The sequence below is a fragment of the Leptonychotes weddellii genome, chromosome 8, assembly GCF_054177405.1.
Source record: "Leptonychotes weddellii isolate Sample4059 chromosome 8, ASM5417740v2, whole genome shotgun sequence".
In the NCBI taxonomy this organism is placed as follows: Eukaryota; Metazoa; Chordata; class Mammalia; order Carnivora; family Phocidae; genus Leptonychotes; species Leptonychotes weddellii.
The window spans coordinates 64,795,413-64,820,015 of record NC_138376.1 but is presented as its reverse complement, the minus strand read 5'-3'; the positions used below and the strand labels follow the sequence as shown (position 1 = coordinate 64,820,015).

Sequence of the window (24,603 nt, the reverse complement as noted above, 5' to 3'; positions counted from 1 at the left end):
AAGGCAGACGCTTAACGACTGAGCCACCCAGGCGCCCCGGAAAAACAATTTTTGAAATTCATTGACCCCTTTTGGAATTTTGCAACGAAACTTTCAATTGTCTCGACAAACCCATTTCCTTTCATTAATGGACATATTAGTGGACGTATTTTGCCTAGTATATAATTTCCCTCGGTTCATTTTTATAGTATTTCTGGACTTTTGTGGGAAAATTGCTCTGCCTTGTCTTTATGCTATAGACTATTGCCCTGTCCAACGCTGGCTTCTCAGATAACACCAACGGACCTTCTGATAGAACAAAGCTAAGTTTATGGTTTACTGGGGTAAGAAAGAACACCAGCAGAGTTTTGGTAGTGTCTGGGAAGGCAAGATCTGATTTTTCTTGAGAATTTGAAGTATGGTTTAAGGCTGGTCTTTCAGTGGCAGAGGGTGAGAGGGCAGGGGAGTGGAGGAGATGGCTTGGTTGGGATTCGATACTGATCTTCACCGTTTTGATTTTTTTTTTTTAAGATTTTATTTTTATTTATTTGAGAGAGAGAATGAGATCGAGCATGAGAGGGGGAAGGGTCAGAGGGAGAAGCAGACTCCCTGCTGAGCAGGGAGCTGGATGCGGGACTCGATCCTGGGACTCCAGGATCATGACCTGAGCCAAGGCAGTCGCTTAACCAACTGAGCCACCCAGGCGCCCTGATCTTCACAGTTTTAAGATTGGAAGAAAGAAGGCAAGGTAGTGCAAGGAATCTTAGAGTATAAACTGTTGGTGCTTTTTTTTTTTTTTTTGAAGAATTGATTTTTCAAGAAGTTCCTGTAATGAATAATCAAGCTATTTGGGCAGGAATCTCCTGAAATAGTAAAGTTATGCTAACAAAGACAAAGAAATAATAAAGTCATGCTAATGTAGACAGTAGGCTATATCCAGGGTAGGTAGTTTTGGACCTCAGTGTCCAGGCTGTGTTTGGAGTGGGAGAGGTAAGATGATTTCCATTTTCAACCCATAGGTCAAGATAATGTCATGACCAGAAACATTGTGTTTAGTTTTGCAAAGGCTGTATTCTTCCTTGTAAAGAAGGTAAGTTGGAGAAACAGGAACTAATAGGTAGTGTGTATTTGTGCTAGTTACTTTACATTCACATTTAAGCCCCATGATGACCCTATGACATAGAAGTATTAACCTTATACAGTTGAGCAAACTGAGATCCAGAGATTAAAAATCTACCCAAGGCCAGGGTCTACACATGGTCAGTAAATTGAAGAGTTGGTTTATGCACAGGGGTCTAATTTCAAAATCAGCCCTTTCCTATATGCTGTGCTATCAGTTTATAATGGCAAGAAACACAATCTGATCATTAAACAGAATCTAATAGATTTGTATGGCAACATAAACTAAGCAAATATATATTTCTCCAAACATGGAGTCATTGAAGGATGATCTGAAATGAGGTAAAATAAAAATATGTGCAATTGGGGCGCCTGGGTGGCTCAGTCGTAAAGCGTCTGCCTTCGGCTCAGGTCACGATCCCAGGGTCCTGGGATCGAGCCCTGCATCGGGCTCCCTGCTCTGCAGGAAGCCTGCTTCTCCCTCTCCCACTCCCCCTGCTTGTGTTCCCTCTCTCGCTGTGTCTCTCTCTGTCAAATAAAGAAATAAAGTCTTTAAAAAAAAAAATATGTGCGATACATATCTTTATGAATGAGGATCCTTTGCTAGTTTGGGAGTGAAGGAATGTATTACATGAAATAGCACATTCAGCAAATTTAGATAATGAATCTACATTTTTCTAAGCAGTCCCATTATCATTCCCAAGGTTGAAAGTGAATAGAATATGGCTTCTGTCCTGGCATGGCTCTGGACTAACTTGGGGAAACACATGTATAAACAGCTAATTGCAGTACAGTCTGTAACCAGTGTATTAGAAACATATGTGAGGTGTTAAGGGAATATGGAGAAGACAGCTTCCAAATGTCAGGGAATGCTTTGTGGAAAAGGTAATGTCCTGAAGGAAGGATGGATAGGAGTGTACTAGGTTAGTAGGGTGAGAGCTTGGGGAGTGGTAGGGTATTCCAAGAACATCGTATGTATGGACAACAGAACCATGGGAGAGCATGGTGTATGTTCATGGAAGAACAATATTTGGATACGACTGAAGTTTAGAGTATGCCTCTTGGGCCTCACTTCAGCAAGTCCTTTGGACTCTTATCTTCAAAATACCTTGAATCTATCCATTCTTTTCCATCCCTGTTGCCTTTCCCTTCCGTCACCCCAAACCAAGCTACTATTATCACCTACGTCATCTGCTTACAACAGCATTCTGATGGGTGGGTCTGTTTCCATCCTTGCCCTCCCTCAAATCCATTCTCCTTATAGCAAGAAAAGTGACTTCTCAAATGTAAAATCATGTCACTTACCTATTTAAATAAACTACATTGCACAAACTCTACCAGAACCTTAACATCTTTCTTTACAACATCCATTCATACCACCCTATTCTTCCTTTCTGCAGGATCCTAGCCACACTGTAATTTTGCTTTTCTAACAAAGCAAGGTCTTTCCATTCCCATTGCATAGATATTCCCTGTGCCTAAAGGAAATGATTTTATATCATGACCGTTTGTGCAAAATGGAAGTTTCACAAAACAGTACTTATAATGTGTGTGCATTCTTTTCTACTTATACTACATTTTTCAGAAAATCCTGGTTGGGACTCACTGAATTTATTTCCAACTGAAAACCTCTGGTTTGAAAAGTGTGTCCTCCAGTTGCTCTCTATCTCAGACCCTTGTTTGCTTCCATCATAGCATTTATAAGAGTTAATAATTATTTCATTAGCTAATTAATTATTATTAGGGAATTAGTTATTTTGTTGTTTTGTTTTCCTTGTTTTGGTGTGTTTTCTCTATAGGCTTCGTGAAGACAGAGAGCATGTTTTATTCACTATTTCTCTAGCACCAGCAAAGTGCCTGAAACATAAAAGGCTGTTAATACATATTTAAAGAATAAGCTGTTGTGATGTAATATAAATTTTGCAGCTTCACCAAATGAGTTCATAATTTTAAAACTGTGAGATAGAATGATAAAAGTGGAAAGGATTAAAATCCATTTGTGTGACTAACTGACTCTTGGCAGGTTAATTAACCTGTCAGCTATAAAATGATGGTATTGATTCCAAATTTACAGGATTGTTGCGAGGATTGATGATGATGATGATGAAGACAATAATAACTATTGTTTGTGGAATATCTCACTTGTACCATGCAGTTTTGCTGAACTTTATGGGGCTATTGATAAGATCTAATGACATAATGTTAATTGAAAGGGCATAGTGTCAAGAACTGTGAGGGGTTTGTGACTTTACCTTACTAGTCTACCACAGTTCCATGGGTGGTGGCCAGAAAACATGAGATCCCTGGGTGAGAGAAAAGGATTTTACTATTCGCAGCAATAGCAGTAGCCAGAGTATTAACATTTACTTGCATTGGTTCGCCAAGCCCCTCTTCTAACCACAGGGTGATGTGAAGGTCAGATGATACCTGCACAGGCCGGGTGCTGTGTCACATAAGAGAGGGACCCTGAGGCTTTTAGGATGGGCAGTAAGCATGTTTCCCTTTGCTCTGTAGTGGGATACTGTTTCTGTCTTACAAATCTGTTTGCTATATGAGCATCCTTGAAAAGATTTTATGCCTTGCTTACAAGACATGCAGAAACCTAGGAGTCCCATAGAAATTTGTCTCCCATCACTTAGGACGGTGGTGTACACACAAAGTATACAGTACTTGATATTATCATGTTTAATCTTTACAGTCATCCTATCTGTAGCATTGTCTCCATTTTATAGAGGAGGACACTGACAGGAAGATGAAAAGAATAACCTAAAGTTACAGAGCAACAAAATTGTGGAGTTGAACTACTAACCCAGCTTTTTGACTCAAAGCTCAAATTCTTTGTATTCTGTAGAATAACCTTTGTAAAATGTTCAGCACCGTATTTGGCTCAGAAACATAATGATGGAGTATAGATTTGTTTCCCTTTCTCAGTTCCTTTTCATTTAGATTTTGATGTTAAGTTTAAAACATCCAGCTGAAGGGCGGTAGGGTGGCTCGGTTGAGCATCCGGCTTGATTTCAGCTCAGGTCTTGATCTCAGGGTTTTGAGTTCAAGCCCTGTGTTGGGCTCCACGCTGGGTGTGGAGCCTACTTAAAAAAATCCAGCGAGTTCATTTTCTTTTTTTTGTTTGTTTTAATTTTGAATGTCAAAATTATAGAAAAGATGTGATAATAGTGCAAAGAACTCCGTATACTTTTTTATCCAGGGCCACCAATTATTAACATTTTACCACATTTGCTTCATCATTCTATTTCCTGTATCACGCACATAGAGTGGGTTTCATAAAGCATGCACCTCAACCTGTCGATACCTAATTGTTTACTTCCTAAGAACAAGGCTTATCTTACACAGCCACGGTATAGTCATTAGATTCACATAATATCATATATACTTTCATTTAGTGTATAGTCCATTCCAGTTTTGCTGATTTTTTTCAGTAGTCTTTTTTTCCAGTATAGGATCACAAGCTGCATTTAGTTGTTGTGTAATTGTTGCATCTTAAGTGGCTTAAGCTCTTCTCCTCATTAGTTAATATTTACGTAACATGCTACAAGAGGTACACTGCTAACAGTTATGAATAGAAGACTGTTCCTTGACTGCTGCTGAGTTCTATTAGATTTCAGGTGTGGCTTCAAAGAGCAATTAAATTTGATGACCAGTTGTCATCTAGTCCAAGCTGAAATATTTATGTAGGGAAGATACTCGTCCACATTCAGGTGAACAACAGGACTGACTGAATGGTCTAGGTGCATACTTCGGTTCTAACCTGTTCTCACAGGCCCACCAGCATCCACTTCTGCTTAAAACTACAAGTTCTTCAGGGCGCCTGGGTGGCTCAGTCGTTAAGCGTCTGCCTTCGGCTCAGGTCATGATCCCGGGGTCCTGGGATCGAGCCCCACATCGGGCTCCCTGCTCCGCGGAAAGCCTGCTTCTCCCTCTCCCACTCCCCCTGCTTGTGTTCCCTCTCTCGCTGTGTCTCTCTCTGTCAAATAAATAAAATATTAAAAAAAAAAAAAACTACAAGTTCTTCAAGAGCTGTGCTAAATTTCTTTCATTATAGATACTTGGTAATAACTTGCCTTCCAAGTCTTTTAGAAAGTTCTCTTCTGAACTGTAAAGTTTCAGTTGCTGCCAGTTTGAGTCTGAGTTAATCCAGACCTGTACCTGAAGAACGTCTCTACAAATGTGGGAGTGTTTGTGCATTGGCTCTTGGTGGCAAATGTGCACAACTGACCTGGTTATATCAGAGTCAGAAGTAAGGAATAATCAGGGATAATAGTTTAAGTAATTTAAGATCTGGAAGAGTGAATGATAACATTTTAAGAATTTTAAGACTAGTGGCCTATAGACTGTTAATATGGGTAAAAATGCAGAGCTAGGGGAGCCTGGGTGGCTCAGTTGATTAAGTGTCTGCCTTTGGATCAGGTCATGATCTCAGGGTTCTGCGACTGCAACATGTGTTGGGTTCCCTGCTCTGCGGGGAGTCTGCTTCCTCCTTTCCCTCTGCTCCCCACCTCCCGCTCCCCCCCCACTCATATTCTCTCTCTCAAATAGGTAAAATCTTTACAAAAAAATGCAGAGCTAATTTTCATACGAAATACCAGTTCTGCTGCCTGTATGTCTGATTGCTAAAACATAAGGATCTCTTTTTCATCAGCAAAATGAGGGGTTTTTTTTAAAGATTTTATTTACTTGAGCAAGAGAGCACAAGCAGGGGGAGCAGCAGAGGGAGAGGGAGCAGCAGACTCCCCCGCTGAGCAGGGAGCCTGATGTGGGACACAATCCCAGCATCCTGAGATCATGACCTGAGCCGAAGGCAGACACTTAACCAGCTGGCTCCTGCAAAATTCAATTTTTTATGAAATTACCAGAGATTTTGATCTTGAACCTGGCAGGTTTAACTCCTAACTGAATTTAGAATCTGTCTAGAACCAGAACGATAGGATATTTTTTTGGCTTTGTGTTCAGTAATTGGGTACTTGGGGAAGGAATTATGTGTGCCTAATGGAAAAGAAATGGTTGAGAACCATTAACCTGGTTAATTATTGTGCTTTCTCATATTGGGTACCCTGGAAGTCAAAGAGTCTATAGGATCTCTGATGTTCTATTGCCAGATCTAAGGTTTATAATTGTATCTGGTACATTGTAGGCACTGAATACATATTAGCCATTATTATATTACACATTAGAAACTGATCTTGGGTTCCCAAACCAGATCTGGCTTATGTGGATTTTCATTTTTGATACTCTCTTAAATGTTCCCTTCTTTCAACCTCAGATTTCCTCCTTATTCATTTGTGTTAGTTTGTCAAGGAATAGGTTTAATATTTTGTGGATTTTATTTCTCTTAAAATTTTGAGCTTTATTGTTGTAGTCTTATTTTATCTTAATTGAATAATTTTTAGCCTATTTTATTCTGTAAAACTTTTTTCTTTCCTCAATCTAAGGTCTCAAGTAGAAAGTTATCAATAGGCCCATGTTTTATTGGTGAGAGTCCTAGGTGAAGCCCAGTGCCAGGAGAAACTTTATCTGAAGGGGAAAGAAGAAATCCTATAGTTAAGGAAACTCGTAGGCCACATTCTCATCAGAGAAAGCACTAAATCCAAGCTGAGAGACAGTTAAAGAAAATCTTATTATTTCCAGAATGATTCCAGACCTATGAGAATCTAGGTGAATTAAAAACCATGCTCTCTGACATTCGACCACTTGACAGTGGTTCTTAATTTTTCTTTCTTTTTTTGAGCCCCACCCACCCCACTCCTAGAATTAAAAACACTAACTAGCTGGGGCCCTGATTGGTAACATGAGAGACAGCTGGTGTCTTCCTAAGCAGCCGTTCTCAAGCCTGGTTTATAGACTGGAATCACCTGAGAAGCATTAAAAAATACCTAAGCCCAGGCCCATTGGTCTGGGGTGAGGTAGGGGCTTTGATGTTCCTCCAAGCTTGATAACCACTAACTGAGAATGACCAGGAGACAGAAAGGTATAGTGCAGGAATCAACCAGAGAACTTTTTAACATCCTGTTGCCCAGTCACACCAGGTTATTTGCATGTGAGAACCAGTGTGCAACAAAATGTGGGAACCACAGGTATAATGATTAAGAACATTAACCGTGGAAGACATACGGGTTTAAATCCAGCCTTTCCTTTGATAGGTATGTAAGTTCTCTGTGCCTCTTCTGTAAAATCTGGAAAATTAATTAGTTACCTTTTAGTCTTGTCATTAGAATTCAGTAAATTAATGCATAGTGTTTAGAATTGTATATAGTGTTTAGGATTGTGTTTGGTACACTATACATTCAGTAAATGTTAATCGTTGTTACATTATGTCCTCAGATTTCTGAAGTCAGGGTATTTTGAACCCCCTTTTCACCCCACTACAATCCCAGAGGCTTTATGAGGGGGACCTAATTATTATCCATTATCCTAGGTGAATGTTTTAACCCCACGCGAAGTTAGGTAACCAGAAAGCTACATATCTGAATCATATGGCTTAATTTCTAATAGGAATCTTTTTAACATTACTTTTATAAAGTTGTGCTTTGGTAAAGAAAAAATATTTCTCATTTTTGAAAAAATAACTGGCCACTGTAAAGAATTAAACGATACAAAAAGGTAAAAGAAAAAAAAACAACTCCCCCATAAATAATCATTATTAACATTGGTTGACCTTTATTTTAGATAATATTTCTTTGCTGATATACAGGCAGAATAAAAGGAATACTAGATAGATATGCCTTTTTACAAAAATTGGGCTATATCATAATGAGTTTTTATTTTGAAGTGGTTTTGTTGGGTTTTTTTGTTTTTTATTTTTAAGTTTTATGATAGCAAATGTCCAACTACTGGGGTGCCTGGGTGGCTCAGCCAGCTAAGTGTCTGCTTTCGGCTCAGGTCATGATCTCAGGGTCCTGGGATTAAGCCCCGCGTTGGGCTCCCTGCTCAATGGAGAGTTGGCTTCTCCCTCTCCCTGTGCCCCTCCCCTCTACTCCTTTTCTCTCTCAAATAAAATCATATAAAAAAAAAAAAAGTCCAGCTACGAAATGTATATTAGTATTGATTATCCATGTACCCCATGACCAAAATGCTGTTTTAAATTAAAAATATTAAACAGTTTTGCTTGAGTTTAAAGAAATTAAAATGTAATTCAAAAATTATTGCTATATTTCTGAAATGGTCCTCTATGAAATAAGATTTTGAAAAACATTACAAATTTTTTTTAAGATTTTACTTATTTGAGAGCGTGAAAGAGCGAGCGCACGCACATGCATGAGGAAGAGCCCACAAGCGGGGGGAGGGGCAGAAGGAGAGGGAGCAGCAGACTCCCCAGTGAGCAAGGAGCCCAATGCAGGCCTCAATCCCAGGACCCTGGGATCATGACCTGAGCCAAAGGCAGACGCTTAATCGACTGAGCCACCCAGGCGCCTCGAAAAACATTACAGTTTGAAGTCTTTTTAAAAACTTGTGATATTTCAGGGGCGCCTGGGTGGCTCAGTTGGTTAGGCCATCTGCCTTGGGCTTAGGTCATGATCTCGTGGTCCTGGTGATGTAGTTTTGGAATATAGGTGAGGTTTGGTGGGGTGAGGCCCAGAGCCGAAAACCAAGAAAGATTCTTCAAATGTCTTTGGTGCAAAATGGTGGTTTTATTAAACCATGGGGACAGGACCGGTGGGCAGAAAGAGCTGCTGCACGAGGGTCTTGAGGAGTGGCTGATTATACTCAGGAGTTGGGGGAAGTAAGGAAAAAGGGAGGTTTTCAAAACAACTTTCACATGCTAACGAGTACCAACCTACAAGATACCAAAGGCCTTGCCATTGTCACGTTAAGGTTGTTTTCCCCTTGCAAGGTATTAACATTAAGATAGGTGGGAGATTCCTGGAAGAATGTCGTGTCCCACCCAGGAGTTGGGGGTGGGGGGAGGTTGCAGCCTTCTGCTCCCTCATTACTGGGATGGGCCTCATGTTGGGCTCCCTGCTCAGCAGGGAGTCTTCTTCACCCTCTCCCTCTGTACCACCCCCAACTGCACGCACATGCGCTTTCACTCTCTCAAATAAATAAAATCTTTAAAAAAAATTGATATTTCGAATTTAGATAGTATCATCCCTTGCCATTAGACGTGAGGGCATTTTTGTAGTTGGTGTAACTTTGCTCTACATTTCCTAATTTGGGTACCTTTCTCAAAGTGTGTAACACTGTTTATTAACCATATCTGCACAACTTGTTTCCTAAGCATTTTATTTTTCTGAGATTTATTTATTTTTAGAGAGAGAGAGACAGAGGGGGAGGGTGCGGGGAGGACAGGGAGAGTGAAAAGAATCTCAAGCAGACACCCTGCTGAGCGCAGAGCCCATGACCATAAGATCATGACCTGAGCTGAAACTCAAGGACTCAGACACGCAACCGACTGCACCACCCAGGCGCCCCTACTATGCATTTTATATTGAATTGGGTAAGATGCTTACCACCAGTCCTGTTCCTAAGGTATGGCTTAATTGGCTGGATTTCTTTATAAGCAGATTTTTCAGAAGGGCTCATAGTACTTTTTTAAACTTTTTTTTTGTAATTTTTTATTTTATTTATTTGACAGAGAGAGATATCACAAGTAGTCAGAGCAACAGGGAGAGGGAGAAGCAGGGTCCCCGCCGAGCAGAGAGCCAGTAGCAGGGCTCGATCCCAGGACCCTGGGATCATGACCTGAACCGAAGGCAGACGCTCAATGGACTGAGCCACCTAGGCGCCCCTAACTTGTGTGTTTTTTTAAGAAATTTTGACTTCTCAGATAAACTAACCCTAGAAGTATCAAAAGGAGGTTTAAATCATTAGAAAATTAGCATGTTTATGGGGCACGTGGGTGACTCAGTTAATTAAGTGTCGACCTCTTGGTTTCGGCTCAGTTCATGATCTCATGGGTCCTGGGATCAGCCTCATATGGGTCGCTCTGCTCAGCGGGGAGTCGGCTTCAGCTTCTCTCCCTCTGCCCCTCCCCCCGTGTGTGCGCGCGCTCTCCCTCTTTAAAATTTTTTTAAAAAAATTCACATGCATGTTTAGAAGTAATATCAAAAATCTTCATTTTAGAAATAAGGCAGGGCGCCTGGGTGGCTCAGTTGGTTAAGCGACTGCCTTCGGCTCAGGTCATGATCCTGGAGTCCCGGGATCGAGTCCCACATCGGGCTCCCTGCTCGGCGGGGAGTCTGCTTCTCCCTCTGACCCTCCCCCCTCTCATGTGCTCTCTCGCATTCTCTCTCTCACAAATAAATAAATAAAATCTTTAAAAAAAAAAAAAAAGAAAGAAATAAGGCAGTAACACCAGATTATTTAGTTCTGAATTTGAATTTTCCAAATATGGATACTACAGATGCAAATGCATACAATGATCCAGTGTTACTTTAAAATTTATTAATTTTCATATGTTGGCAATTCAGATTAAAAAACAGTTGAGCAGGTGAAACAAACATATCGGTTTACAACTGTGAAAAATCTAGTCCTATATAATATCATTGCTAAATTATTTACTTTAACCAGATCGTGATCTTTGTGGTTAGGTAATATGGCTGCAAAGTAAAGTGCATTTATTTCATCCCTGGAGTTTTCTTGATTGGGTGCTTTATTTTTGAAATTTCATGACTTAAGCGGGATGTATCTCAGTGTAGAATGTTCCAAATTATATTTTCCTGACATAGTAGTTTATTTTGATCTGTAGGTTCAGTTTTTCTTAACAAAATATTTAATCATGGAGAAAAGTATAGTTATTATGTACCCATCACCCACTTAAAAAATAAACTATTACTATTAAAATCTCCTAGGTACCCATCCCTGGCTGCAAGCTCTTTCCTCCCATGTGAGGTTTTGTATTATTTTATCTGTGCATGTCACTTACTATCTATGACTGTATCCCTAAATAGTATTCTTTTACAAGTTAATAAAATATATGTAAGTGGTAGTCAAAGTGTAATCATCCTTCTGCAACTTGGGTTTTTTGTTTCTTAGCCTCAATTTTTTTAAAAAGACATATCCATAATGACGCATGGAGATCTAGTTCTTACCTTTTCCTGTTGGGTGTCATTGTAGCAATATACCACAATTTAAATTTGGTTCCTTATTTCGGGGAAATTTTCCCTTTTATTGACTATTATGCCCTCCCATCACCTTGGTCACACTTCTGATTCTAGCTGCCACTTGTGTGACCAGTTTCACATGTGCTTCCAATCACTTACTGCTAATAGCACCTTATCTAGTCTAAAAGCCTGCTGGTTCCAGCCTATACTCTGCTCAGATGAGGCAGTTAACACCCTCAAGGACAGCTGTCAATCAATGGGGAATGGAAGCTCCTGCTTCCTATTTTTGAATAGACCATTTTGGTAGACCTTGTGTGTGCTTCTTAGAAGGTACCATGGTAGTTAAGCCCCCATTGCCTATAGCAGTAACCTTGACAGCACAATCTTAACTTTCCTCCTTCCTTCCCACGCTTCTCAGTCTGTCACTTAAGCCCCCAGGAATAACCTCCCAAATAAACTACCTGCATAAAGTTCTTTTCTCAGGCCTTGCTTTTGGGGGAGCCAAGATCTATGAATACTTTTTATTTTTCCTGGGTTTTGCCACTTCGTCTCTATACCTTCTGACGAGAGACCAAGAAGCCCTGCGCTACACAAGACTGCCCATTCTGCTTCAGAACCTTTTGCATCTTTCCTTGGCTATCACTTTTGAAGAGTGTTTGAGTTTAGTCTCTTCAATCGTTATGGTATATGCTGCTGGAGAACCACTGTATCTACCTGTCTGCTTGCTTCTTTCCTGCTCTTCCTTTTGTGTTTTAGGGACACCAGTTATCCTAAGGTTGGATTATCTTGTACCAATTTTATTTATCTTTCTCTGATTGCTTTCAATTTATGTTTTTTAAAATCTTTGTTCTCTGATTATCGTAGGCCTCTGTGTCATTTTCAATTATGAATGTTCCTTTGTGTTTCTTAATTCTATAATAAAAAATGTATCAATTTGTCTATTTAATTTTTAGACTCCCTTTTATCTTTTTCTGTCTTTCAGTTCTTACTGCATTCACAAATCTTGAAGCACTTTTGATGAATGTCTTTGTACTCATTTGGTTATATTTTTCTAGACAAGTTCTTTGATCTTCTGTCCTTCCCTCTCCTCTCTCCCCCACTTTGTTTGCCTACTCGTTTTGCCTATTTTTCATCTTGCTCATGCTTGACCTTTCTGCCCACACTTTCTGTTTGTTCCTGCATTGTGTGACTTCACTCTCCATGTGAGATTTGTTCTTGGCTCACATTGCTTTTGTGATTGCGAAAACATAAACTCTAGGGCTTTTCCACTCTTTTGTCTCTCTGGTAGGTTCTGGTGACCTGTATACATTACTCCTGAACTCTGACCTGGCATATTAAATTTTTGCTTGGCTAGCTCTGGTATTTTTTCACCTTCCTATAAAAGCTCCTCCTCTGATTCTTCCTGCCCATACAAAACCAAATCAAGATCTCCATTTAATTGGGGAAAGTGTTGTGTTTCCATTGGAGAGAACTTTAGTGTGCTGCCCTAGAATTTTCACTTGTGAAAAGTACTGGAATTCACTTCTCTGTTTTACTCCTTCTCTCCCACAGCTCTGTAGCATCTCCCTCCAGTCATAGATGAAGAAAAATAATGGGATTCATTTTTTTCTCTCCAGCGTGGGGATTGATGAGAATTGTTAATTCAAGTTAGGAGACTTGCCAAACAGGGCTGCTCCATTCCTCTTCAGAAGCTGCTGTTTGTCTCCTTGGCTATCCCTTTTGAAGTTTCTGACTTTGGACTGTGCCTATCCTCTATATTTGTTGCTGGAGGACCAATCAATCTGCCTATTTATTACCTACCTTCCTTTCTTTCTCCTCTCCATTCTTTCTTCCACCCCTTTCATTTTAATTTGATAATGGGTGGGAGGTGGGAGATTATGTAAAGAAGCCTTCATTCCACTACTTCATCCCAGAGTCTTTTTAGGTTTTTTAATTTGTTTTGTTTTTAATTATGGGAAAATATATACAACATAAAATTTACTTTTTTTTTTTTAAGATTTTATTTATTTATTTGACAGAAAGAGACACAGTGAGAGAGGGAACACAGGCAGGGGGAGTGGGAGAGGGAGAAGCAGGCTTCCCGCCGAGCAGGGAGCCTGACACGGGGCTCGATCCCAGGACCCTGGGATCATGACCTGAGCCGAAGGCAGACGCTTAACGACTGAGCCACCCAGGTGCCCCATAAAATTTACCATTTTAACTATTTTTAAATGTGCAGTTCAATGGCATTAAGTCCATTAACATTGCTATGCAACCATCACTACCAACCCTATCCAGAACTCTTCATTTGTAAAGCTGAAACTCTGTGCTCATTGTTAACAGTGACTCTCCATTTCTCCTTTTGTCTCAGTCTCTTTATTTTGGTTTTCTAATTTACATTATATAAAAATGTTTCTGTGCCTTTGGAAAACTACTATTGAAGATATTTTCTATTTTGGTATTTAAATCTTTGTGAATATAATCTCCGTCTTAGAATTTACTTTTAGGAAAAGTTCGTTGCCAGGCAGCACTGTATTATATATATAGTTAGATTCCTTTTTGTACCTTGGTTGCCAAAAAGCACAGTAACTATCTTTACCTTAGGTTTTCTGGTATGATTTTACACCTCCATTTTATTTTTATGTGTTAATTCCCCTCAGAGCCTTTTTTGGAGCAAATGAGTTATAATAAAATAAATAAGCAATTTTTTAAAGATTTTATTTATTTATTTGACAGAGAGAGACACAGTGAGAGAGGGAACACAAGCAGGGGGAGTGGGAGAGAGAGAAGCAGGTTTTCCCGCTGAGCAGGAAGCCCAATGTGGGGCTCGATCCCAAGACCCTGGGACCTGAGCTGAAGGCAGACACTTAATGACTGAGCCACCAGGCGCCCCAAGAAATAAGCAATTCTCTTAAAGATTTTATTTATTTGAGATTAAGGGGGCAAAGGGGGGAGGGGTGGCAGAGGGAGAGGGAGAAGCAGACTCCCCTGCCAAGCAGGAACCCAGGGATCATGACCTGAGCCAAAGGCAGGCGTTTAACCTAAATATGCAACTTTTAAGTAGTTTTTAGTTTATATTGGAAACAGAATTTTTTTGTGTGTTGTTCATTTGAATGTAAACATTTTATTACTGAAGTTCAAAACTTATTTGTCAGCTAAAAAGCTTTAAAAATGTAACTAAGTTTCATTTTGTTTTCCAGCAGACTTTAGTTATATTTAAGATAGGCAGAAAATCTTAGTGGTTATGGTAAGTTTGGGAGACATTATGTCCAAAATAAAATCTTAATTTTTAAAGGAAGAAGATAATATTATTAGCATCATGTGACACATTTTTCTTAATCCTTATAAGAACCCTAGTTTAACAGGGTTAATCCCCATTTTTCATATGTGACTCATAGCTAGTAAAAGTGGAACTGGAAATTTGAATCCTTTTTTTTTTTTTTTTAAGAGAAATTATGATAGAACCTGTATTGTTGGTGTACCTAGATTGGCAAGAACATTTTGTAGTATAAACATGAACTGTTATAGCCTTTATTCTATAAATGCATTGGAAATGTTTATCCACTTCGAGGGAAATGGCCTAAGGAAATAACTGTTTTGTAGGGGCTTTAAGTAATGTAGTTCTCAAAGACTAGAATTAAAAAAAAACAAAAGAACAAAAAACTGTACTCTGAGATTTAAATTTAAAAATCAACATATACTGTGGGGCACCTGCGTGGCTCAGTTGCTTGGGCATCTGACTCTTGATTTCGGCTCAGGTCATGATCTCAGGGTCATGAGATCGAGCCCCGAATGGAGCTCCACACCAAGCTTGGAGCCTGCTTAAGATTCTCTCTCATAGTTGGGTTTTCCAGAATGTCAAGTAAATAAAATCATACACTATATAGCCTTTTGAGTTGGGTTTTTGTCACTTAGCATAGTGCATTTGAGGCTCATTTAAGTTAAATATCTGAATATTCTTTTTATTGATGAGTAGTATTCCACTGAATCTGGTACAGATTATTAACAATCTTGCTCTGTTTTGTTTATTATTTAGCTTTCCAGAGTGTTGGATCTTCCACCAGAAAACTTGATCAAGTCAATATCTGCAGTTCCAATTTCCAGGAAAGAGTTAAGTATTTGTAACAACTTAAAATGTTGCTGACTTTGTCAATATGCAAAAAATTGTTGTTCTTCAATTTACAGAATAGACCTTAAAATTAACTATAAAATATATTGTAACCTATTACTCCCATTCACTTAAATAATGAAATTAAAATCTGTGTTTTACTTACTCTGATATGGCACATTAAATTAGTACTCTTATGTTGTTTGATGTTTATGCTGTTAATGACAATTATGGCAAAGTCTTTAAGAAAAATTAGGAACAAGGTCAAAATTTAATTCTGTGACAGCAAATAAAAGGACTAAGATTGCAGCTGGAATTTCAGGGTTTTTGAAGGGATTTTAGAGATGATACACCTATCTGATGCTTGAATACTATAGTACTATATTTACCTGCTAGGTTTTTTGGTGGTTTTGGGGTTTTTGTTTGATTCCATTTGAGGACTGCTAGTGATAGATAACTATTGGTTACATATAACCCTTAGTTGCTTTCTTGGATACAGGAAGGTATCTCTTTGTGACATTGGTCCTTGATACTTCTTTACCATTTGGCTAGAAAAACTTCAGTACTTGGATAAAACGCCCTCTCAGTCCATTAATAATGACAAGAAATTAGCTACATAGTAGGCATTTAAGCCCCAAGTTTTGGAAAGATATAATTATCAGTACCATTATGTCCTAATATTTTGTCTCCTTAACTTTGTCAGGATTTTAAGAGAGGGTAGGATGAATATTATTGTTCCCAGAATAGACAAAGAGGTAAATGGAAGAGGAAGAGAAAGGCTACATGCTACATGTGGCCTTGTTGAAAGAAAGCATCTTTAAAGTGGCCTGCTGCAACCTACTTTACATTGAGTTCTAAGAACAAAGGCAACCACAGACCAAGGGGATCTCATAATTACACATCAATTAATGTAATATTCCAAGCCAGTTACCTGTTTCATAAAATCTGTAAATGACATTTTGCATAATAATGAAAATGTCTGCTTTTATTTTATATTTCAGAGGCCTTTAATAAGCTGAACATTCTTGGCCCATCTTTTTTTCTTCAGATTTTATTTATTTGACAGAGAAAAGCATAGATAGGCAGAGGGAGAGGGAAAAGCAGGCTCTCTACTTAGCAGGGAGCCCAATGCGGGGCTGAATCCCAGGACCCTGGGATCATGACCTGAGCTGAAGGCAGCCACTTAACCAACTGAGCCACCCAGGTGCCCCTTGGCCCATCTTTTGAAAAAGATTTTCTTTACCTGCCTGGAGCTCCTTTGGGCAGTTCTACTTTAATGATACCATACTTCACTATACTTTTGGCTTATAGAGAATAAATATTAGGGAGGATCTCAAAATTTTTCTAGGCTACAGGTCTAAAATTCTGCATATTAAATTGATTTAAAATAAAAAGAATCTCTACTGTTGTGCCATAATAAACTCAGACATCCTTTACAGTACAAAAACAAAGCCTAACTGTTCTGTATTTCTCACTTTATTCTAAAATGCTGTTGAGCGCCAGGAGAATTTTTTGTTGTTAATATGGTTTATTTAATGTCCTATGAATCAATTTATTCAGGCCTCCTAATTTTCTTGATTATATTATCAACTATGCTGGAATTCCTGTTTAATACTGATCATACATAGTAGACAGGATTAATGACTTTGTTACCAGCCAGTAATACTCAAGTCTGTGGATTTCACTCTAACACCACAACAACTCCTCAGAAGTAGTGGAAAAGTAGCTATTGCTTTTTAAACTTTTTTTTTCTAATAAACAATATGAAAGTAGATGGAATAGTTTATGGAACCCCTATGTGCCATCACTCACTGTCATTGGCACACAGCAGTTGTGTTTCGTCTGTACCCCTACCCACTTTCCTTCTTCACAATGGATTATTTTGATAGCTAAATTAATTTTTCTATCACAAAAGCAAAACCTAATCTTAAGGAAATTCAGGAAAATATAGAAAATAAGGAAAAACATCCCTAATATGTTTAGCAAGTTGACGTACTTTTCATATTTCTCTTTGATTGTGTCTTACAGCTTTTAAAAAATAGCTATGGGGCACCTGGGTGTCTCAGTCAGTTGAGTGTCCCACTCTTGATTTCAGCTCAGGTCCTGATCTCTGGATCCTGAGATCAGGCCCCATGTTGGGCTCCAGGCTGTGTGGAGTCTGCTTGTGATTCTCTTTCTCCCTCTCCTCCACCCTTCCCCCCTGGTCATGTGCGCACTCTCTCTCTCTAAAAAAAAAAAATAATAATAAATAAAAAAACATAGCTATAAAACTACTGTATGTATGATTTTTGAACCCTTTTCCCCTTGACATCTTTCTTTTTTGGTAAATAGCTCTTTTAACAATGGCTAAATAATACTCTAATGCTCCTCTTTTGATGGACATTTAGATTGCTTTGTTCTGACTTTTTACATAATTTACATTCAACAATTACCTCTTTAAACAGACAAAGCAAAAGTTCCTTGTAGATATGTAACTAAAACCTCCCAAAAGGGAAAACTGGGAAGTAGGTCAAGTCTGGTTGATCTACCCCCATCTCCCTGAAGCATTTATTTTTTGGGGCCTTCCTTGCTGGCAAATAACCCTTCATATAATTTCAGAATTCATGTTTGAAATACTCCTAGTTTAATAAATTGGTGTTAATTATTGTTAATAGACTAAATGGGTGATTTTTTTTTATTTGTCCTTCTACCACTGAACAAATTGGAAGTACTAGTGATTCTGTTAAGATAAAATTTTTTAATTGAAATGCATTCGTTTATTATTCATGTCTTAGAATAAAATTACAGATAACTATAGAAAACCATGTGACCTCCTTGTGTTTCCTGGATGTTTGAGAGCCATCCTGTAGGTTTATGGTCATTTTGCACCTCGTATAAAGTATCCTAGCTGTTTGTCAAAAATTTAATCTTTGGTATATTCAAATCTATATAATTTCAATTAATTTTGTTATTGCTCTTACTACTTTTAATTTTTTAAAAGTGTGTTCATGTCTTGTTCTTACTTTGTTAAACTAATTTCTTCAGTTTCCCACATTATTGGCACAAGTACTGGGCTAAACCATCAGTCCTTTGGTAAGAATAAATACAATAAATACATTCAAACCTTACATAAATTTCCACAATTAAAGTTAATCTTTAAAAAATTAATTGTGTAAAAATTGAATTGTCATGTCCCCAGGGCTCAAGACTCAGGACTGTTTAACATTTTTATTTAACATCAGAACTAGGATTAGTATTATTTAACCAAGACTTAATCTCAGCAACACTGTGAAGTTAGATACCATTATCATCCCCGTTTTACTAAGGTACAGGAGAGGTTAAGCAAAATATTCAAGATCACAGAGACACTGATTAATAGATGTACGTAGGTCTGCAGTTACAGCTCAAATGTCAGTAGATGAGTTTGAGTTGTTAAGCATAATCCACACTAGACTGTGGATAATGTAGTAAGGCTCAAGAAAAGTTTTTTTTTTTTTTAATATATAGGTATTTTTGAGAGAAAACACACCAGTTGGGGTGGCAGGGGTGAGGGAGGGCACAGAGGGAGAGGGAGAGGAGAATCCCAAGCAGGCTCCATGCAAGCATGGAGCCAACATGGGGCTTAATCCCAGAACACTGAGATCATGACCAGAACCAAAATCAAGAGTCAGACACCCAGCTGGCTGAGCCACCCATGTGCCCCAAGGCTCAAGAAAATTCTTAATGGTCTTTGTTGACTAGGAAGTTTAATGTGATGTGAAACAGATATCACAGGATATTTTAGGCATGTCCCTGAATTTCAAGATTGATAAGAATGAAGTCATTTGTACCCCCTCTAAAATATGTCCTTTTGTGTCAGTGACAATGGATTAGACAAGACAGTGGTTTAATCCACATATTCTGCCCATAAAGCCTCATTCTCTAGTTCCCTATTAAATGTCAGAAGATGTTCCAGGGTGGGTAATTATGTAGATGTTTGTACATCAATTAAAATTTTTATTACTAAAAAAAAAAAAAAATTTTATTACACTTTGAACTACCTATCTCATAGAGATATTGTAAAGTTACAATTAGGTAATAGAAGAGGAAGAACTTTATAAGATAAAGTTCTAAATAAATACGAGTTGATATTTCTAATTTCTTTGCTTTATATTTTGAAAGCAAAACCTTTTCCTTCTGATAAAATTGTATCGATGTGGAGAATCCATAGTGGTTAGTCTTTTTTGTTGTTGTTACACTAGTAATGTTTTTAAGGTACAATAGCTTTTTCCTCTTTCAATTTCTGTCTTTAGAGAAGTAGCTGATTTTCAGCTCTGTGTGGATTCTCTATTGGAAAACAACAATGACCATTCAAGACCAGATGTTCAAGTTCAAGCCACAAGACTGGCAGAGAAGGTACTTCAGCACTGTTACCTTTTTTTAGACATTGTAACAAACTTAATATTTTAAAGAAGAAAAAACTCTGCAGGCTGTCTCAGGCATAATAATGAATTATTATTATTTTTTTATTTATTTGACAGAGAGAGACACAGCGAGAGAGGGAACATAAGCAGGGGGGAGTGGGAGAGGGAGAAGCGGGCTTCTCTGGGATCATGACCTGAGCCGAAGGCAGACGCTTAACAACTGAGCCACCCAGGTGCCCCATAATAATGAATTTAACAGTAGTTTTTTGTTGTTGTTGTTCAAGGCACCTTGGAAAATACAATTTAAATTCATTTTAGCCATGTGCTATAAGGTTAAGATGATTTTTCAAATTAGTTACAAGGCATTCCTCTTGAGCTGACATTGTTCAATTTTTTGATTAACTACTTACAGGAGGACTGATGTGTTAATTAAATTTACAGATTGAAGCTGGATGGACTTCTGAATTTAAGAGAACAAGCTTGATAAATTAGCAGTGGGTTGCAATTTTTAAAATGAGTTTCTGAGAAGATGAGCGTTAAAATATGAGAAAAATGGTTAGATGTAAATAGAATCATGATTGCAGAGAAGTGGCTAGATGATTTAATAAACCTCTTTCATTTCTAATTTGTCTGATGGGTTTGGTGTCTAAAATGGAGTTGAAAGGTTTGTAGAGAATGACCAAATCTAAATTATTAGTGTATTACCATAAAAAACAGGGTTTTTAAAGTAAGATTATTACATGTGACACACAGGCTTCTGGGCACACTGAAGGATTGGAACAATGAAAGCCACTATCATAGAAAAAGATGTGTAAAGAATGAGGATAATCAAAGAGATTTGTTGGCTGAGTAAATATTTATTTGATCAGAAAATCAACCCAGATTTTTATCAGGAAGTACCCCAGGAGTAGAATTTTTCTAATTACAGTATTTAGCCTCTCTCTTTCCCCCATCTCCTGTGAGTTCTCAAAAATAAAGACTAGTGACTCGTCATTGACCACAGGTATCTCTTCAGGTTTCATGGGTATATCAGGTGCTTAGAAATCTAGTTGGTTAAAATTTTAAGGTATATTCACTGAAGACCAAGTATTTAAAGGATTTCCATTTCATGTGTGGGTACAAGTGCTGCAGCGTAGGCCTGGCAGAATGGCCTGTCCTGTGGCTCTTGTGCAAGGTGGGTGAGCTATCAAAGAGTTCACTGCATGTCAGGGCACGTAAGGTGGAGGTGAAGTGCTGCTGGCTTCCTTCCATGTTAGATAGAGAATTTGAAGTGAGGGAATGGGAAAGAGGGAGAGATTCTGAATATAGAATAGTGTTCGAGGCTGGAAAAGAAGGAAACTTGTCAGAGTGATAGAATTGAACAGATTGGCTAAGGCCCACGTCCAGATATAATGACTAAGAGATACGAAGCACCTGCTGCCTTCGGACTCCAATTTGATAGTATTAGAACGACGAATCTCATTACACCTGTTTTATACTTATTTTACTTGATTTTTTTTTTTTATCTTTTCAGCTAAAATGTGATCGAGTGGTGAGTGAAATCAGCACTGGTCGAGGGACTATAAATTTCAAAATTAACAGAGAACTATTAACAAAGGTAAGAATGGGTTATGTTCCAGCTATGCACCTTTACTCACTCTGATTTAGCTACAGTGATTTACCCTCAGTTCCTAAACTTTGCCTCCTCTTGCCTCAAAACCATACACATTCTGATTCCCCTTCCTCCAGAGCCACCCCAAGTTAACTCCTGCTTACCCTTCAGTTCTTGATATTTCCTGGGTTGTGCCTTTCTGCCCCCTTCGTTTATATGCTCTACCAGCAGTGGGTATCTCTCCTTCGCAGAACTTATCATAGTTACTATTTTACATTCTTTTTGTTTGATTAGTGCCTCTTGCCCTTTAAACTCTAATTTCCATTAGGGCTTATAGCATCTGTTTTTCTCGCTATTGGATCCCCACTTCCTAGCACAGTGCCTGGCATGCAGTAGGTGTAAGATAACTATTACTGAATGAATTAATGGACTCTGTATTGAATACACAAAAAGTACTGCTGGTTTTGGCTCTCTGATAGCCTGTAATCTGTTGGAAGCATGAGATTTATACAGAAGAAACCATAAAATAGCTTATTCTTTTAATAAAACAAGTATTAAAACAAAAAAGTGGATTGATACAATAAGCATAAGAAAGATCAGAAAACTCAGGATGGCCTGGAGGAGTTGGGGAAATGACATAAAGGAATTGGGTCTCATGTAAGATTGTGGAGGACAGGTAATCCTGGATAGGCAGTGGTATGAGATCTTTTGTTGAGAGTTTCATCTCAATTGAAATTTAAAATTTATCATAATGCATGCTTTAGGGTTTTGGTTTTTTTTTAAGAAATATATACTGGTATTAAGTTGGTCAGGCTTAGTAATGCTACGGTCTTGAATTGAAAATTACTATAAAACCAAAATTTCTGGGGTGCCTGGGTGGTTCAGTTGTTAAGTGTCTGCCTTCGGCTCAGGTCATGATCCCAGAGTCCTGGGATCAAGCCCCGCATCGGGATTCCTGCTCCACAGGAATCCTGCTTCTCCCTCTCCCACTTCCCCGCTTGTGTTCCCTCTCTCACTGTCTTGAGAACTGTTTCTCTCGCTGTCAAAAAATAAAATCTTTAAAAAAAAATTTTTTTTTCGAATATAATTTCTCACCAAGATTATACAGTTTATAGTCATTTGCCCATCTGCCCTATAAGTCTTCCAAAGGGGAGTTAGTATTAACATGCTTGCCTCTAGATCCTTGAATTTTTTTCTTTTATCTTTTTTTCCTTCTTACTTCAAGGTAAATTAATTAACCAAAATCAGTCACAAGGACAAGAAGGAAATTTGTTTTGAGCTTGTTCAAAAGTTTCTACAATCTGTTGGGCTCTTGATAACATTTCATGTTAATTTAGTAAACCAGTGAGTCTAATTTACCATTTCTAAGTTAGTATTCTTTCTTCTGATTGTGGTCTTAGTTTTTTTGTTGATGTTGTTTTGTTTTTAATATTTTATTTATTGTGGCACCTGGGTGGCGCAGTCAGTTAAGCGTCTGCCTTCGGCTCAGGTCATGATCCCAGGGTCCTGGGATCAAGTCCCATATAGGGCTCCCCGCTCAGGAGAGCCTGCTTCTCCTTCTCCTTCTCTCTCTGCCTCTCCCCCTCCCTGTGCTCCTGCACACGTGCCCTCTCTCTCAAATAAATAATGAATAAATATAAATTTTATTTATTTATTAGAGAGAGCACATGAGTGGGAGTAGGGGCAGAGGGAGAGGGAGAAGCAAACTCCCCGCTGAGTGGGGAGCCCAACGTGGGGCTCGATCCCAGAACCCTGAGATCATGACCTGAGCCGAAATCAGGCACTTAACTGACTGAGCCACCCAGGTGCCCCGGCAGTCTCAATTTTTATAGAAGCAGAAATGCAGCTCACCCAAGTGCCCACCAAACTCCAGTCTACTTCATAGGCAGCAGTATTTTACTTCTTATTTTCCCTGAGATGGGAAAATGTGCTGTTATGCCTTTACAGCCAGCTTAACTGAAGGAGATGTGGCTTATATATCAAGGCATGTGTGTACTTAATTTAAAATTTCAATGGCCACGAATTTTCACGATTTATTATTACAATGACAAACTATGAGATTTTCTCTGATCTAAGAATGCACACTAGCTTGCTTATTAAAAGTATTCCCAAATCCTTCTCAGTTGACAACAGAAAGAAAAGATCTAGGGCTTTGAGGTCCAGCTACTCTTTCTCACCTGGAAATCCTCCCTTTATTGTAGCCTTGAGGGTCTGGATCTTAGTGTGATTTTTTTTTTCTTAAGACTTTATTTATTTATTTATTTGACAGAGAGAGAAAGAGGGAACACAAGCAAGGGGAGTGGGAGAGGGAGAAGCAGGCTCCCCGCGGAGCAGGGAGCCCAACACAGGGCTCAATCCCAGGACCCTGGGATCATGACCTGAGCCGAAGGCAGACGCTTAACGACTGAGCCACCCACGCACTCCCTTAGTGTGATTTTTATTAAAGGAACAAACAATGCTCACAGTAGCCCTGCTCATTGTCACAGTAAACTTACATCCTAAACTAGTGAATACCCATAGTCAGAAAAAGGAGTATTAAATGTGCCTGTGTTATAAGTTACGGTTTTTTAATGATAATTCTTGTTTGCTCAAAACCTAAATTCTTCTACATCTGGCTCCATTATTTTCAGGCTTTAAACAATGGTCATTTGCATGTCTAATGAATTTTTCAGATCACATCAAGAAAAAAATTCAACCCTTTGGGACCATTATTAATACATATTTTTACATATTAAAGTCATCAGGATGGACATGTAGCCAATGACCTGTGTCCAAAACTTACTTTTCAAGCAGGAAATTATGAATTTGTCATTGCTTACACATGTACAAACTTAGCCTTGCATAAAACGTATCTGTTCACACATTGCAATTGAATTAACACTGGCAGCACCAGGAATGATTAAATGTTAGCTTAAGTTTGGATCACTAACTGCAGCAGTATAATATCTTCATGTAAATCATCCTCAAACGTAGGAGACTAGAATGTGAAATTAAAGACAATAGGAACTGCCAAATCATTGGAACTAGATAATGAATTTTTCAAAGCTATAAGGTGGCATGACCAGTTCATACATTGTGAAGAGCTGTCACTTTGGTACCAAGCTTCCACCAGTAGCTTACAGATGACTTTTGAAGAGTAATTAGAATAATAGTTAATTCATTTAAGGAGAGAAAAAAAAATAGGAGTTTAACTAAAAAGGAAAAAGGCAAACAAAATCCTGTTTTTTACGGAATGAGATCTTGCCATTTGCAACGACGTGGATGGAACTGGAGGGTATTATGTTGAGTGAAATAAGTCAAACAGAGAAAGACATGTATCATATGATCTCATTGATATGAGGAATTCTTAATCGCAGGAAACAGTGTTGTTGGAGTGGGGGGTGGGGTGGG

General features: G+C 38.5%; 1 protein-coding gene across 2 annotated transcripts in view; it reads left to right on the top strand.

Moving 5' to 3' along the window:
• Positions 1-24,603, top strand: part of RARS2 (arginyl-tRNA synthetase 2, mitochondrial) — a 60,632-nt gene that overhangs the window by 1,311 nt on the left and 34,718 nt on the right. Inside the window, exons 1-4 of one of the 2 annotated variants that reach the window (XM_081828625.1) lie at positions 998-1,069; positions 15,169-15,242; positions 19,512-19,614; positions 21,136-21,219. In XM_081828625.1, coding sequence (XP_081684751.1) covers positions 1,013-1,069; positions 15,169-15,242; positions 19,512-19,614; positions 21,136-21,219 — 318 coding nt within the window. In that variant the 5' untranslated portion in view covers positions 998-1,012. Of the gene's footprint in view, positions 1-997; positions 1,070-15,168; positions 15,243-19,511; positions 19,615-21,135; positions 21,220-24,603 lie in introns of those variants that run through there. The other variant, XM_006746319.3, reaches the window with a different exon arrangement.